We start from the raw sequence: 17,073 nt of genomic DNA, 5'->3' as shown, positions 1-17,073 counted from the left end.
TTTGCAATTCTGAGAAATAAAATCAGAATTGCAAGATATCAACTCAATTCTGATTTTGTTCTCAGAATTGTGAGTTAATATCTCGTAATTGTGACTTTTTCTCAGAATTGCAAGTTAATATTTCAGAACTGTGACGTTTTTCTCAGAATTGAGAAAATCACAAGTCTGACTTTATAACACACAATTGTGAGTTATTAAGTCAGAATTGGGAAATATAAACTTGCAATTCTGAGAACATATCAGTCTTTTCCCCCCTCAAAATTAGACTTTATAACTCACATTTGTCAAAATTGCATGATATAAACTTGTAATTGCGAGTTATAAAGTCAAAACTGCAAAATATAAATTCACAATTTGGAGAAATTGTGAGTTTATCTCAATTCTGAGAAAAAAATGGGCTTTCATACTCTAATGCTCACTAAGATTCCATTTATTTATTTATTTTTTTTAAAAACAGTAATACTGTAAAATATTATTACGTTTTCTATTTGAATATTTTTTCAAGTGTAATTTATTCCTGTTAGGCAAAGCTAAATTTTCAGCATCCATAACTCCAATCTTCAATGTCACACGATCTTTCAGAAATCATTCTAAAATGCAGATCACAAACTCAATAAACTTTTTTTCTTATTATTATCAATGCTGATAACAGTTGCAATAGAAGTTTTCAACAATGTGAAAGTATTTACTATCACTTTTGAGTAGTTTAATGCATCCTTTCTGAATAAAACTATTAATTTATTTTTAAAAACACCTACTGACTCAAAACTTTTGAATGTTAGTGTATCTGGAGTTCTTATCCAAATGAATTAGTCAAATGTAATCATAATATTTTAAACCTGAACTCCATGCAGGGAAAATAAACATTCTTTAAAACCGTTGAACAATTAAACCTATGCATGGTTTACATTTTGTTTGTTTTTGTTTTTTTAAGTTTCCACACCATGAAAATAAGATGTGTTACTTACAAAAGCTGTGATTATAAACCTTCAAATAACATTTGCCAGTTTTATGAAGTGTAGTGTTTTGCATGGAAACTGGTACAACTGCATCCAGTAATGTGAAGTGGGTCACTATTTCATTGGAGTGATCTCAAGCCTTTACGTTAACCTTAATTATGACTCGCCTGTGTGTACAGCATCAAACAAAAGACTGCTGGGAAAGTGGTCTCTATGTGTGTTCAATTTCAGCTTGGTTGATTTAGCCACAAGTAAAAATCAATGTACAGAAAGTTCTTGTAAATCATCCCTCCTTCACTGATCAATTGGCTCTGATTTTTTGGTTTCCGTTTATTTTTGTATGTTTTTATACATATTATGGAACAACAACTGACTGTACTCTTTCAGCAGGCACTCTTAATATATAAATATCTAAGAATGTACATAAAATTTGTATTAGATATGGCTTCAATGTATGTATATATGAGGTTTATCTATTATAGAATAGATCTTTGTTCATCATTTCACACTGTCTGTTAATATCAATGATATGGAGCATCTAAAACAGTTACGTACTTGGTCCCCATTTGAATGTTGTCCGTATTGATTGAAATATTGCCATTTCAATGTAATTAGCAAAAGCTGCCAAAAACATCACAATTGGTCACATGACAGACTTGCATCGTGAGTGTACATTTCAGTGTTTCACTGTCTCCAACTAAACAGCAGAGAATGGACGACAAGGAACTCTAGTGCATTTGTTCAGAGCAACATCAGTAATTCTGATATAGTTATAGGCTTACGTTCATATTAAATTATCCAGTGCAACTTGTCAATGAGAAAAACAGCATGAGCAGTTCAGTAATATGAGAAGTGCTGTAATAGACATTTACAGGATTTCTGAGAAGTCAAAAATGGTGAAAGAGCAGTTTGAGTTTTTATTTTTATTTATTTACACTACCAGTCAAAAGTTTTTGAACACTAAGATTTTTTTTATGGTTTTTTTTTCTAAAGAAGTCTCTTTTGCTCACCAAGCCTGCATTTATTTGATCCAAAATACAGCAAAAACTCAAATTTTGAAATATTTTTACTATTTAAAATAACCGTTTTCTATTTGAATATATATAAAACATAATTAATATTTATGCTCAAAAACAGTTATCATTATTATGTTGAAAACAGCTAGAATTTTTTTGGTTTCCTTGAATAGAACGTTAACAAGAACAGCATGTATTTAAAATATAAATCTTTTGTAACGTTATAAATGTCTTTATCATTACTTTAGATCAATTTAAAGCATCCTTGCTAAATAAAAGTATTAATTTCTGTAATATATATATATAATATAATTTCTATATTTTTAAATTTTGATAATAATAATTATTATTTCTTAAACAGCAAATCAGCATATTAGAATGATTTCTGGAGGATCATTTGACACTGAGGATTGCATTAAGAATGCTAAAAATGTAGCTTTGATCAGAGGAATAAATTACATTTAAAAAATAATTCAAACAGAAAGCAGTTAATTTAAATAGTAAAAATATTCCCAATATTTCTGTATTTTGGATCAAATAAATGCAAACTTGGTGAGCAGAAGACACTTATTTAAAAAAAAATACAAATCTTACTGTTCAAATACTTTTGACTGGTAGTGTATGTATTTATTTTTTAAGAAATCCAGTGCTCACAAAAGAAATCTTAAAAGTCTTTAAAAGCTGTAAGGGACTTAGCTGTTTGGGATTATCATGATTCAAAATGATTTATTTTTACTTCATTGTACTGTACTGTAATTATTTACCACAACATTGTCAAAGCATATCTTCAATTAAAATGATATTCCATCAAATCGCTCTGTTTAATGTGTTCTTCACAAACCTTTTATGCGTTTCTCGGATTTTCCCGTCTTTTCAGAGAAAACATGGCCTGCGGGCCTGGAGAGTTTGTGTTGTACTGTCAGGCTAACGCTAGGAGGAGCCGTGCCCCCACTGCGTCTCAGTGCGCATGCGCAGACTTCATTCCAACCCCGCTAGAGTCGAGTCAGAAGAGGGCAACGCCAGCCAGTTAGCATAGCTACTAGCAATGGCTTTTCATAACAACACCTTTGCTCTTCACTGCTGTCATCTGAGCACCATCCACGAGTGTTTCTGCACATGAGGACCTAACCGCCGACAATCAATCCAGCAGACTTACTTTGCAACAGCGAGCGCTTTTTTAGCCAGTATGCGATGGGGACAGACAGCTGTGGATTTCTACACGCATCTTTGCAGGCGGCTGCTGCTGAAGCAGAGGATGCTGCTAGGCTAGCGAGCTAGGCCTTTACATCCCACAGGAACCCTTCGATACTGCACTAGACAGCATCTTGCATTCAAAATAGGAACGATATTTGCACTTAAACGAGAGTTTAAACGATTCACCTGCTCTCGTTTAGCACCAGACATCTGGCGACCTGTGTGCTTTTGTTTGTTGATAGCTGCTAGCTAGCCGAACATCGAGCAGCCAATCCGCTATCTTCTTAGATTATCGACCCGTTTCAAATTTTCAGAAGGACTTGAAGACAGCAGGGGAACCCGACTGGGTTTGGAGAACGCGAGAACTGCTGTCGGATTGTGTGTTCATGCTACATTTCAGCAGTGTGAATGTGGGACAAAATGGAGACCCCGAAGATTCTGTACGATTTGGACACGTCTGGGGGCCTAATGGAGGTAAGCCTGTCTGCCCTTCAGCTGTGCCTCAAATCACTGCCTCGTGTGACTTAAATATGCCTGTATTAAGGATTTAATGAGTCATAATAAAAGCTAGTTGCATAATGGGAATCAGTCATTTGTGGACAATTGGTGTGGTGAGTTTATGCAGAGCTGGTCTGGGCCTGTTGCAGAAATTGCCTGACTGAAACAAGGACAAAACTGTCTTTTTCATGTGCATACAAAAACATATACATAAAAAGTATGTATTTATGTGTAAAATATGTATATGCAGATTTCCTAACTGAGCTCACATGATAAAATCTAATTTGACAGAAAAAAGTTTAATGGTCTCATAGTTGAATGCTGTGGTCCTTGAGGCCCCCCGGGACTGTGTGTTTTGGGGTCTCTCTAATGTAACACCTGATTTTAGTCCAAAATCTCCATTGTGTCTGTCAGATTAATATGATGTCCAAAATGTGCAGTGGTAGGGTTGGAAACACCGGTTGAATGCGTGAAGCAACTCTCCATTGACGTCTGTCTGGAGATTTTTGTGTAACTACATGCATGCTTAAAATATATTTGCCAATCTGTTCCAGCAAATCCAACAGCTGCTCGCCCCGCCACGCTCTGAGGATGGAGAGAAGAGACGCAAAACAGAGAGAGAGACCAGAAGAGGAGGCCGAGCCACGAACCATGACACCTGCGATAGCTGCCGTGAGGGAGGAGATCTGCTTTGCTGTGATCACTGTCCCGCTGCTTTTCACCTGCAATGCTGGTATGTTTGCAGTGGACTTTTATATCTTGTCTGGCTTTAACAGTTGACTGAATATTCCTTTTATATGTGTGTACAAATCAGCTCATGCTGCTGATTTTCACAAAGATCTGGTTGATTGATGTGGATTAAGAGGGTGATTAGTAGTGTTTAGTAATGGTTTACACCATATTCAGATATTTTATAGCAAATGTACACTGTTGTTCAAAAGTTTGCGAACAGTGAGACTTGTTATATAAAGAAGTCTCTTATGCTCATCAAAACTGGATTTATTTGATCAGAAAACAAATAATGCGTGTGAAATGTTATTACAATGTAAAATAATGGTTTCTATTTTAATATACTTTAAAATAGAATTTATTCCTGTGATGCAAAGCTGAATTGTCATTAGCCATTATGCCAGTCTTAAATGTCACATAATTCTTCAGAAATCATTCTAATATGCTGATCTATTATTAGAATTATCAATGTTGGCAACAGTTGTGCTGCCAAATGTTTTTTGGAACCCAAATTTTTTTTTCAGAATTCTTAGATAAATAAAAAGTTAAGAACAGCATTTATTCCAAATATAAATCCTCTGCTACCACTTTTTATCATTTTAAAACTTTGTTGCTGAATAAATTATTATAGTATTGATTTCTTTAAAAAAAAAGAATTAAAATGTACTGAACCCCTTTTTTTGAACGGTATTGTGTATTGTGCATATTTTAAATAAATGCTGTTCTTTTTTTTTAATCAAAGAATCCTGGAAAAAAGTGATCTCAGTAATAAATTAGATTTTAATGTATGTTAAAATAGGAAAAATGTTACATTACATTCTAATATTATTTTACAATATTACACTTTTTTTTCCCTGTATTGTTGATCAAATAAATGCAGCCTTGATGAGCATAAGAAACTTCTATTCACTAAAAACCAAAAATTTTGAAGGGCAGCGTATTTGAGCTCATAATTGGCAAATTGTATCAAAATTAAATTAATAGCAGTGAAATATTTATTATTTAAGCAATAAGGTACGAGAGGCCGTGCTGTATCGTGAATAAATCACAGCTGAAGGGCGTTGTTAGGCACGACGCAAAGCGGAGTGCCTGCAACCCCTTCAGCCGTGATTTATTCACGATACAGCACGGCCTCAAGTACCTTATTGCTTTTATAAAACGGTTACCACACAATAAAAATATTAATATCAAAAATATATATGAATTTATATAAATTAGGTTGTACTTTTTCATAAAGTAAAATCATTAACTGCCTTCCGCTGTAAAAAGTAGTCCCTAACTGCTAAAGCTTTGTTTACGTTGCTAAGGGTGGTTGCTAAGGAGGTTCAATGATACACAGAACGTTGGGTGAAGCGGTCGTAGCCGTGCTGTATCGTGAATAAAACACAGCTGCTGACCAATCAGAATTGAGGAATGGAACTAACCGTTTTATAATATAATTTAAAATATTTCTGCACTGTCACGTGCAATCAACTAAAGGTATCCTTGCTTAATATAAGCAGTTGTAGTTTCTTTTATATTAAAATCAAATTTGCACAGTGCTGAGCACTGATTATTCTTGTTGCACTACTTTTTTCATCAAAACACTTTTGCAGAATCAGAAACTACAGTCAATTTGACAGTTGTTCTATAATTTGATTCTGAAATCTTATCAGGCACAATCTGTGTTGCTGTCATGATTGCTAACATTGCATATTGTTACCACTTCCTCGTCCAAAAGCAACAAAGCCTAAAAATGGATATTTAAAACGTTGTTGTTGTTGTTGTTGTTCACTGTACTGCTTAGCACTGACGGCCTGATCTTGAAGTACAGTATTAGTGCACTTAAGAACAAAAACATTTACTCTGTGAGGCCTAACCTCATCATTTCCCTCATTCTGAAGCCACATTTATGCCCTGTATTTATCAAATGTTTGAATGGAATCATTCCTGCCTCATTTCATTTGATGGCTGTTTAATGCAAACTCCTAGGTTTTTTCTGCTATTGTCCAATGCTTATCACTAAAGGAAGTAGATGTATTGTTATTTAACCACTGTGTCCTGAGGGGAGGTTTGTTCGGATGTGCTTCACATTAAATCGATGCAGCTAGTCTACATTGACTGTATGGCAAAGAAGAAAAAATAACTATTTACGTCTTTGTGGATTGTCATTAACATTGCATCATGTACACCATGCAACCTAAAGATTGCAAAGAGTCTCTGTGGTTCAGCCTGTTTTAACTTGTAGGTTTGGTGAGACCTAGTCGGCTTCAGTGTGTGATTGCAGCGTTGTGGTTTTCTTTGCATCTAGCACTTGAATAAAATTGCAAGCTGTAACTAGTGTTCATGCAAAAATGTTTATTTCTACAGAGAATTCAAATAGTTTTAAATGTGTATTGCGTTTTTAAACACATCAGGATTTATAAAAGAAATCAAAATTTGTTTCTTCACAGTAATCCACCTTTGAGCAGAGAGATGCTGCCTCCTGGTGACTGGATGTGTCATCGCTGCAGTGTGCGCAAAAAGGTTAGTGAAGTCGTATTTGCCATTGCTGTCTTGCATTTGAAAACTTAAGCTGTCTGCTATTTATTTAATCACATTTAAAAGAATAGTCCACCCAAAAATAAAAATGGACGGCCTATATAATGAAATAAATAAATGCTTGCATTTGGAACAAGATGAGGATGAGTAAATGATACAATCCAAGAATGAATTGCTTTAGGCACAAAAAAACTAGACATCAAAAGTTGTAAACAGACTTACAGCAGCCTTGCTTTACTAGTTCTAGGAACACGGCTGTAGTATGTAATTTTCTGGTTGTTTAGAAGCGTGAGCAGAAGGCAGAGCAGGTGAACGGGGCATTGGAGCGGCAGCTGTCCAAACGGTCCTCCTCTCCTGCTGCGGAGCTGGAGCTGGGAACACTGCGTCTGGATGGGCTGCCCTCTGCTGCTTCAGGAGGCTTGAGACTCGCCGTCGCACAGGTCCGTCTTCTTGAGCGACGCACGAGCAGCCGTCCCGGTACGCCCACTTCGAATGCGTCCACCGACACGCCTACACCGTCAGAACACAATGACGTGGATGAGGACCTGATGGACGTTGAAGAGGAAGTGCCGGGCTCTGAATCCGAGAGCGCCACCCCTCGCCTGAAGAAACCTTTTCAGCTGCTGATCGCTGCGGCTATGGAGAGAAACCCCACGCAGTTTCAGCTGCCCAGTGAGCTTACGTGCACCACTTCACTGCCAGGTGAGGCTCGCCCACACTATTATGCTAAGTGGTTAAAGTGTGCTTTTATAGTTAATCTGTATGCGTGTGTGTATCTACAGGCAGCAGTAAGCGCAGAAGGAAAGAGGAGGCTATAGGCAAGAATGTAAAGAGGCCACAACATGAGCTGGATCCCAGTGGGCTGGTCCCTCTGCCAGTGAAAGTGTGCTTTACCTGTGGCAAGTAAGAGTCCAGAAACATTACAGACACAGAGTATCATGCCAATTATTGGCTGGTTATGGAGTGCTGCAGCCATGATGTCAAAACCCTGAAGACTAGTAGAAAACCCATTAGGATTTACATATTTAAAAAATCCACATCGTTTCATACATATTTTGGACTATGGGAAGCAACATTATTTTGATGATGAAAAATGGGTGCACTCTGTGAGCTACTGGCACTACCTGTTTATATTTTTACTGCAAAACAGCTTGGAAAATAAAATACAGATACAATGCCACGTTGTGCGGCTTTTGGTTGTAATTTTCAGTTCATCAGAGAAGCGATGGACGTCTTTACTGCTTTCCTAGCGCTAAGAAGAGGAGAAAAGAATGGGATTCTGTGGATAAATGAAACCTCCTAAAGACCAACGTCTTTGTTCTCCCCACTTCTGCCCTGATGCCTCTGAGGCTTTTATTAGACCACAGCTACTGAAGGAGCTTACAAACGCCAGAGACAAGAAATGCTAGATGCCATCCTAGCAGGATGTAAACGTGCTAATGCTTGTCATGATGCCTTGGCCACTAAAGGAGTTTCTCAGCACGGATTTCACTCCATATCCAGGGTCGTTTAGACTCCTTGTGGGGAAAAAACGGCATTTGGTTTAAGCCTGTATTTATATCCATCACCTAGGGTTGCTCATTTCAGTTAATTTTCCTTAACCACAACCGTTGCTCGTTATCTGAACATTAACCGTTAACTGATAAAATTAGAAAAATTAATTTGTTTAAAATAAAAATAGAATGCACGATTATCTGTGATGATACATAAAAAATACAAGCAAATGTTTTATTTTAACGTGCAAACAGCAACAACAAAAACTGTATTCATATATACTCAAATTATCACGCATTAGCTGCGTTTCTGAGAAAAGAGAGAATCAGAATGAAATAAAAAAAAAAGAATAATATAAATAGACCTACACTAAATATTTATAAAATTAAATAACTACCTAATTAAGATGACAAAACTAAAACACTGAATCCTTCTATGCGCTTTGAAGAACAGTACAGGTCTTATTCTTCTCGTCGGACATAAAAATACATAGCAGGCCAGCCTATAAATCAGTGTACCTAGTTTTTAACATGTGGACATGCTGTACGGATAGACTGGAACGCTGTCTGTTAACTGTTAGATCCGCGACAAAAACACATCACAAAAATCCTTTCAGTTTGCGGTTCGGGTCTTTTCATCATTTCTGATGAATGTCATTCAGACATTTCTGTTGATGTCATTATCACTGTGGCCAATCAAAGGCAGCTATGTTACAATCCACTCACCACTCAAAGTGCCGGTTTCAGTTCTGCTGATTTCTACACCTCTGCGAACTCTCTCATTAAAACAAAAAAAGTGTAGACATGATGTAAATAAGAGATTAATTGTACTGTGTAAATGTTATTTTATTGCTTTTTATTAACTTTGTGAGATTGCAATGAACTACAGTAATGTAGTAGTGACAGCTTTCCAGTGATTGTAAGGGGAGCGCGCACTTTTTAGACTATAATTAATTCAGAATTTGAATACATTTATTCACAGATTCACTCTGATAACCCAATATCGCTATTGCCATCGTGCTGCATATAGGCTACTACATCAGTTACACAAACTCAGAGAAGGTAAAGCAGGTGCTTACTCAGCAAAATATGTCTGAACGGCCGCACTGCACATGTCGACACGCACCCGTGAGCAAACTTTATTTTTTCTTTCACCATGCAGCAAACGTAAAAAAAAAAATAATAATCGGTTAAAATTCTTACTTGTCGGTTCATGGTTAAACGGTCAATATGAGCATCCCTACCATCACCACATGTAGGCTCTTTCAGTAGCTGTGGTCAATGTATCAGTATTTTCCAAGTTGTGTTGCGGTAAAAATATCAACCAGTAGCACCGTTATTTCACAGAATTCAACCATTTGATGTCATTGAAATAATGGTGCCCCCCATAGTCCAAAATATCTACAAGACAATTTTGATTTTTTTTTTTTTTTTACGTAAATCTTTCATGGGTTTTCTACTATATATTTCAGTGAGAGATGACATTTACCTTATATTTAGCTATACAAGTCTTAAAGGAGAAGTTCACTTCCAGAACAAAAATGTACAGATCATTTACTCACCCCCTTGTCATCCAAGATGTTCATGTCCTTCTCTTTTCAATTGTCAAGAAATTGTTTTTTTGAGAAAAAATTTTGGGATTTCTCTCCATACAGTGGACTTCTATGGTGCCCCTGAGTTTGAGCTTCCAAAATGCAGTTTAAATGCAGCTTCAAAGGGCTCTAAATGATCCCAACACTGGATTGGTACTTCTGCAGCAATGTAGAACTATTTTGACGTTGGAGGAGAAAATGAAATGGGAGTTTTTCGACATAACCTAACTGCATTGAACCAAAATACACAGTACACGCAGAGCTAGACAAGATGAGCAAGACGAGGTTAAAAAGTATATAAATTGTCAGTTCATTTAGAAAATAATTGATGGTTTTGCTAGATTCTTCTGCCTCTTCTAAGATTGTTTAGAGCCCTTTGAACCTGCATTTATACTAAATTTTGGAAGTTCAATCTTGGGGACACCATAGACGTCCTATATATGGACAGAAATCCTAAAATGTTTTTCTCAAACTATTTCTTTACGACTGAAGAAAGAAAGACACACATATCTTGGGTGACAAGGAGGTGAGTAAATCACCATGCATCCCTAATGGAGTTACATATTGATTGCCATCAGTATTGTTGCACAGTTCATCAGGTTCCTCTCTCTTCTTGCTCCATAGAAGCTGCAGAGTGGCTCCTCTCATCCAGTGTGATTACTGTGCGCTCCTGTTCCATATGGACTGCTTGGACCCCCCTCTCACTGCCATGCCTACTGGGAGATGGATGTGTCCCAACCACGCAGAGCACATGGTGGTTAGTGTCTTGTCTTTGATCACTTGTTGTTCATGTTGGGGATGTTTAACACTTTTTGTTGATTATGATTTCCTTTTTCCATTTTAGCTAAACCAAAATAACGTGACCCTTAGCACACGTTGCCAGCTCTTCGATCAGTTCCATGACCGATTGTCCCAACATGCAGTCAAAGTAGACTTCCTGCGGTGGGTGCACCGCCAACATCACCCTAACCGCAGAGGTGTTCGCCACGTCAAGAAAAAGACATTAAAGGTGGAGTCTCATTGAGCAACATTGATTTTTTTTTAATTTGTTTTATTTATGCTCTGTTTGAAGTGTCTTTGACTAAAGATTAATCTTGTGAGTGTGATTTCTATAATTTTTTTCTTTTTGTCTTTTGTCTAGTCAAATTACTAGAAATTTCATTTAAGTTCCAAACACAGCGGCTTCGAGTCATGATTTTGTTTCTTCTTTGATATGTGTTTGTAGGTCCCCAATGCCATTAAAAGTCACTATCAAAATCCCCCTTTCCTGGTGGATCAAGTAGGTCTTCGCAATGGAGAGCTGGTCAGGAATGGTTTTATGGAACAAGAACGTTCTTCTCAACATTTAACCAGCAAAGAGGAGCAAGAGGAGGTGAATGCATTGTGTGAAGTAATTGTATAGCAAATTTAACTGCTTTAGTGTAAATATGAATACAAAAGTATTTTATATCATTTTCATTCAAGCTTTTGCCCTCTTTCCACAGTGGCTTCGTCATGTCATTGCACTTCAGTGCAGTATTATGAAACATTTATCTGCTAAGCAGATGTCGTCATCTCTCCGGGACTCGGAGCAGACCGATATGTCAGATGTGAAGACGCAGGAGTCTGTGGAGATGCAGGACCTCGACTCTCAGGATTCTGACACCCTCCAGCCTAGCGGTACACAAGTTGGCCCCCAGGGGGCCCCTGTGCTGCCCTCTCTGGCACCCGAACAGTCTGAAAGCTGCAGAGAAAGATCTGACGGTCCAGCGGAGAAGAGCACGGGAGTGAATGGGCCTGTGGTGTGTGTCAGGCCCAGCACCCCCTCTAGACTACAAACTCCAGCACACTTAGAACCAGCCCTGTCCAACCATGTAGACATAAAGACTGAGAGCAGCAGTCCCCTCAGCTCCTGTACACAGAGAGATACTCCTTCATCTACCAGCCTTGCTTTAGACTCGCCTGCCCATCATCACAGCTCAGCTGTAGGGAACTCCTCTTCGGGGCTGAACAGCAGCTTGTCATCTCAATCTAAAGGTATTTGAGCCTACATCATTCTATACATCATAGGGATGGTTCGATACGTGTATCAGTAACGTTCGGTTCTCGGAAAAATTCCAAATGGAAGTGATCATCCCTATCACCTTTGTGGGGGGACTAAGCGAATCTGACAATGCTGCTCTTATTAGCTAACTGTTGTACGCATGTTTACAAGAGAGTGCGGTTTCAGGAGATGACGTAGGTCTAGCGTAAGCTCTGGTGAGAAGTGACAAACATGGAAGCGCAGAGGATGGAGCAAAACAAAACACTGGTCACGAATTAGATTTAGAAAAAAAATATTTTGTTGGAGGATTTCAATATAAGCCAAAAGGAGAGCTGTTTTCTTTTGCTGTAAACCAAACTTTGTTCTCGTGAGACTAGCATATTCTCACCGGAGCTTACACTACACCTACGTCCAATATCATCTGCTGGAACACCACTCTCTTATAAACGCATGTATTACAGTTAGCGAAAGCTAGAGATTACCGTTTATAAAGTTTTAAATATAGATATTATTCTTACACATCAGTTCGCTTCAGCCATGTGGAGTGCCTTTTATGATGAGTAGATGCACTTCATTAATCTTCAAAATTTCAACAACATTCATTGCCATTATTAAGATTTGAAGAGCCAGGACATTTTTAATATAACTTCAAATGTATTCATCTGAAAGAAGAAAGTCATACACATTAGGATGTCTTGAGGGTGAGTAAATCATGGGGCAATTTTTATTTTTGGGTGAACTCTCTTTAAAAAAAACTGAATCATTTTGTGAAATATGAATCAGAACATTCACAAAACCAAACCCTAATATAACCTATAATATATGAAACTGAATTTGAGTTTTAAGTTGGTTGTTCAGTTCACAAAATTGAATGTTCATCTCTTGCTTTTCCAGAGAACAAAGTGAGCCCAGATGTAATGCCTGCTGGGAAAGGCTCGGTGCTCTCGTCCTCTATAGGCAGCTTATACAGCTACATCAAGAATGTGGTTCAAGGTGATGCAGGTTAGAAATCCACTTCAACCAGACAGACCCAGATCTGTTTTACACATTGTCCATTAGAAATGATAATCTTGCACTGCTAATGAAATTCATTCTGTGTGCAGAAGTGGACATGAATGAGCTGGATGAGGAGTTGATCAGACTCCTAGCTTGGCAGAGGATCCAACAGCTGTTGTCTCCCAAACCTCTTCAACCCTCAAATAAATGTGCGATTCCTCCAGCCGTCACTGCCTCTCTCCCTAAACCTTCCCCTAACGCAGATGGTAACAAAGCTCACCAATCACATCACAATAAAGCTGTGCTTTTGACTCCTCCAGTCATAATATAGCTTGTCTTTACTCTTTTGCAGCACAAAAAAGGGAAGTACAAGCTCGAGCAGTACTGTGTCCTTTAACAGGAAAAGGGGCAGCTATCAACATGTGCTATAGGACTCTGTACATAGGAACAGGTACGGTTTGCTACAAGGCAACATTTGCATTTGTTGGTTTGAATCAAGGGGCAACCTTCCGGTCTCCCTCGTGAAACCAACACGGAAGTGACTGAAACTGCAATTCATCGAATGGCCGCTTGAGGCTGGCTGCAAAAGGGAGTCAATCCCATTGACACTCCATGTTAAAATGCCCAACTTTACAGCAGAAAAAAGTATGTTTACAGCCTGGTTCAAAAAATGGTTTTGGTCTATATAGCTAGTTTTGCCCTTCATGTCAACTGTGAGGGGGGTGAATTTTTTTATAACTCATCGGTTTAAGTTATATTAAGCCTTAAAGTTCAGCATAATTAAGGGCGTGGCCACTTGAGTGACGGGGGATTGCCGCTGCTGTCTCCACTGTCGCTCTAGGTGGGCGTGGTTTCAGCAACCAGCTCCACCCACATCCCGCCTTTTTGCCCATTTTTGATTATCCGGGAGTGACGCGCGATGACGCGATTCCAAGATGGCGAATCCCGCCCACTATGAGCTTCAAATTAGCGCTTCAGAATCCTACGGGTGACGTCACGGATACTACGTCCATATTTTTTTACAGTCTATGGTTTGAATAAGATTCATTGAGATTGTCTGCTTTGTTTCAGGTGCTGATATGGATGTGTGCCTTACAAATTACGGTCACTGCAATTATGTTTCTGGGAAACATGCCTGCATCTTTTACGATGAAGTGAGTGTTAATCCGTAATTATGACTCATTAAAGCCTCTCGGAAGCTCCATTTAATTTAATTGTCCAGATTTAACAGATCAAGGGTGATGAATGCTTCAAAATGTAACTTAATCTCTCGTAGAACACAAAGCATTATGAGCTTCTGAACTACAGCGAGCATGGGACGACTGTAGATAACGTGCTTTACTCGTGTGACTTCTCCGACAAACCAAACATCACTTCACCCAGTGGGCTCGCGTCCAAAGTACAAAACAGCATCAGTGAGTACCGCCCATGTCTCGTTTTTGTAACGTGTGATATGCTTGTAGTAATGCTTTGGTAAATCCACAGAAGGTAACCGGTCAAGGAAGCCACTTGGTGAGATGTGCGCGGAGACGGTGCTAACGCCCTCAGGTGGTGTGATGAGCAGCCAGGCTCAAGGAGGACCCAAATCACCCTGCAACTGTAAAGCAAGCAGCTCCAGCCTGATAGGGGGCAGCGGAGCCGGCTGGGAGGGCACTGCATTGCTCCACCACAGCAGCTGCATCAAAGTGGGCTGCATGCAGTTCCTGTTCAGCATCGCAGAGTTTGCAAGCAGCCAACCCAAAAAAGAGGAGACGTCCACCAGCGTCAGCCAAGAAGAGACTGAAGCGGTTGACGCACAGACTCCCAAACTCCACCAAATGCCAGTGATACAGTCCAAGTCTGTATCATAACCCTTACTCTCTTTGGAAAATAGAATGGACATACAATGCATTTTGGATTTGAAGAACTTTGATAAAGCAGTTCATTTGTATGGAGGTATTTTGGGAGCTGTTTGCACATTACATTTCTATCATTATTAATTTTTTTTTTTATGCAGAACGTTTTGACTGAGAAGCAGCCGTTCGATTTTTGCTCTGAAACTCACTTGTCGACACCACACCCTGTATAGTTTGTGTCAGTACAAGGGGTTTTTATGTACTCTTTTGAACAATGTATTTACTCCGAAATATTTTATTTTGTTATAAAAATGTATTGTTCTTTTTCTGCAGTTTTTTGCACACTAGGTAACTATATGCAGAAGTGCATACATGTGCAAATACCTTTGTAGGATTTATTAGCAGAAACATTGAGCGTTCTAGTTTCTTCTGGAACTGTCCGTTTCTCTGTAGTGTTAGAGCCTCTGGAGCCTTAGTTGTGAAGTTCATTTGTGTATAAAGCTAGATGTTTAACTGAATTGTCATGTACATGTGACTGAAGTGTCATTTTGTCAGCAAGAAAACATCTGACATGTATGTCATTACATTGTAAATATATAAAGATTTTTAAATAACACACCATTTCATGATTTCATTTATAGTTCAAGCAGAAATGAAAATTGTTTTACTCATCTTTATGTTCTTTCAAATATGTATGACTTTGTTTTGTGGAACACAAAATAATATTTTGAAGAATGTTGCTAACCAGTTTGGTGACCATTGTATGGACAAAACATTGTAGAAAATATCAGTAACACTTTACAATAAGGTTCATTAGTTAACATTGGTTAACTGTGTTAGTTAACATGAACTAAGAATAAACAATTTCAGTATTTACTAGCACATTAGAATCACAAGTTGTGTTTAGCATTAGTTAATGCACTGTGAACTAACATGAACAGTGACACCTTACTGTAAAATGTTACAAATATCTACTTTTGTGTTCACATTTACAGTAAGTAAGCCCGTTTATAAATGAAATGAGTGAAAAATGATTTTCAAAAAAATTTGGTGGTTAACTTTAATCCATGCGATGTGTTTTTGCATAAATTAAAAGATTAACCCAGTTGACGTCCTCGGACTCAGAATTATGCATTTATATGGCAACACTTTCAACCTTAAATGAGTTGTAATTCTCCTCAGAAAATGGCTGGTTTTCAAGTTGTAATAACGTTCGTAATAAGACGTGAACGCTTTTTACAAGTTTGAGCCTCGAAATTGTGATCCAGGCAAGCGTTCCAGGCAGGTTTTTGAGCCCGCCGTAAATCATGACTTTGTAGCGTTCCAGGCAAGTCACGCCAAACTGCCTAAGCGCATTTATTATTATATTATTATTAATTTGATTGCAACGTTATATTGTCCTAAAGTCTATTTTTCCAAAGTGCACCACTTGCATAAACACCGCTGTCATTGTTGTTTCGCGGGCTATGTGACGTCAGAGAAAAAAATATAAGTTACTCTGCTGCTTTGCATTGTCAATTTTACTTGCTGATGTAGACCTTATCCTTACAGAAATTTAACAAATTCAGCAACTGTCAGAAAGATTTATCGTTTGCGCTTTATGTGAGCAGGTAAATGTTTCATCACACAAGCTTTTGAATTTCCACAACACAGTAGTTATTCGTCAATGGGAGGAAAAAAAGGGATGGTTCACGCCAAAAATAAAATACAAAAAACCCAGCAAAGGCTAAAACCAGCATCCCAGCATCAAAACCTACCTAGCATATGCTGTTTTTTTCAGCAGGGTGTTAAGACATCGGATTGATGTGGTACCACCATACTGAATCATTTATACAATTGTATAGTAGTAAATGTGTTAATCTAAATACTGTGACCATTGTACCTGATTATCATGGTTAAAGAAAACATTTGTTGCTTTGAGCTATTCTAGTTTGAAGTGAATGTTTTCGTTTCCACATTATTTAAAAGTTGTTTTATCATTTCCAACATAGACATATGCATACTATGATGCTAAAATGAGAAAGAGGACAGTATTTTGCATAGTTTTAGGTGCCATGCAAACACAGATTTATTATGTCCTGACCCCGATATTACAGAAATCGGAAGTCCCTCAGTTTTTAAAAACATTTGTCTAATCGTGTTAATTTTAAGCCATTTCCTTAATCAACAACCTAAACTTGATTTTAAATGTCATTACCCATCCTGATCAAACGCATCC

The 17,073-nt window shown here is 38.0% G+C and overlaps 1 protein-coding gene across 1 annotated transcript; it reads left to right on the top strand.

Moving 5' to 3' along the window:
* Positions 1 to 2,980: 2,980 nt before the first annotated feature.
* On the top strand, positions 2,981 to 15,471 carry phf12b (PHD finger protein 12b). Its single transcript, XM_073817215.1, has 15 exons — positions 2,981 to 3,643; positions 4,222 to 4,400; positions 6,829 to 6,901; positions 7,201 to 7,618; positions 7,699 to 7,819; positions 10,626 to 10,758; positions 10,846 to 11,010; positions 11,227 to 11,373; positions 11,486 to 12,017; positions 12,919 to 13,026; positions 13,128 to 13,286; positions 13,373 to 13,471; positions 14,092 to 14,174; positions 14,297 to 14,435; positions 14,506 to 15,471. The coding sequence occupies exons 1-15, from the start codon at positions 3,578 to 3,580 to the stop codon at positions 14,868 to 14,870; spliced, it is 2,787 nt and encodes a 928-aa protein (XP_073673316.1). The 5' UTR covers positions 2,981 to 3,577; the 3' UTR covers positions 14,871 to 15,471.
* Positions 15,472 to 17,073: the final 1,602 nt, after the last annotated feature.

Source organism: Garra rufa, chromosome 14, assembly GCF_049309525.1.
Source record: "Garra rufa chromosome 14, GarRuf1.0, whole genome shotgun sequence".
NCBI lineage: Eukaryota > Metazoa > Chordata > Actinopteri > Cypriniformes > Cyprinidae > Garra > Garra rufa.
Note: the sequence above shows the minus strand (reverse complement) of the source record. Positions and strands in the feature narration are given on the sequence as shown.

Bases quoted from the DNA above. Each gene is read 5' to 3' on its own strand.
- phf12b (XM_073817215.1), top strand. From the start codon at position 3,578: ATGTGGGACAAAATGGAGACCCCGAAGATTCTGTACGATTTGGACACG. The intron at 4,401-6,828 runs GTATGTTTGCAG...GTTTCTTCACAG, and splicing joins GCTTTTCACCTGCAATGCTG to TAATCCACCTTTGAGCAGAG. The intron at 10,759-10,845 runs GTTAGTGTCTTG...TTTCCATTTTAG, and splicing joins ACCACGCAGAGCACATGGTG to CTAAACCAAAATAACGTGAC.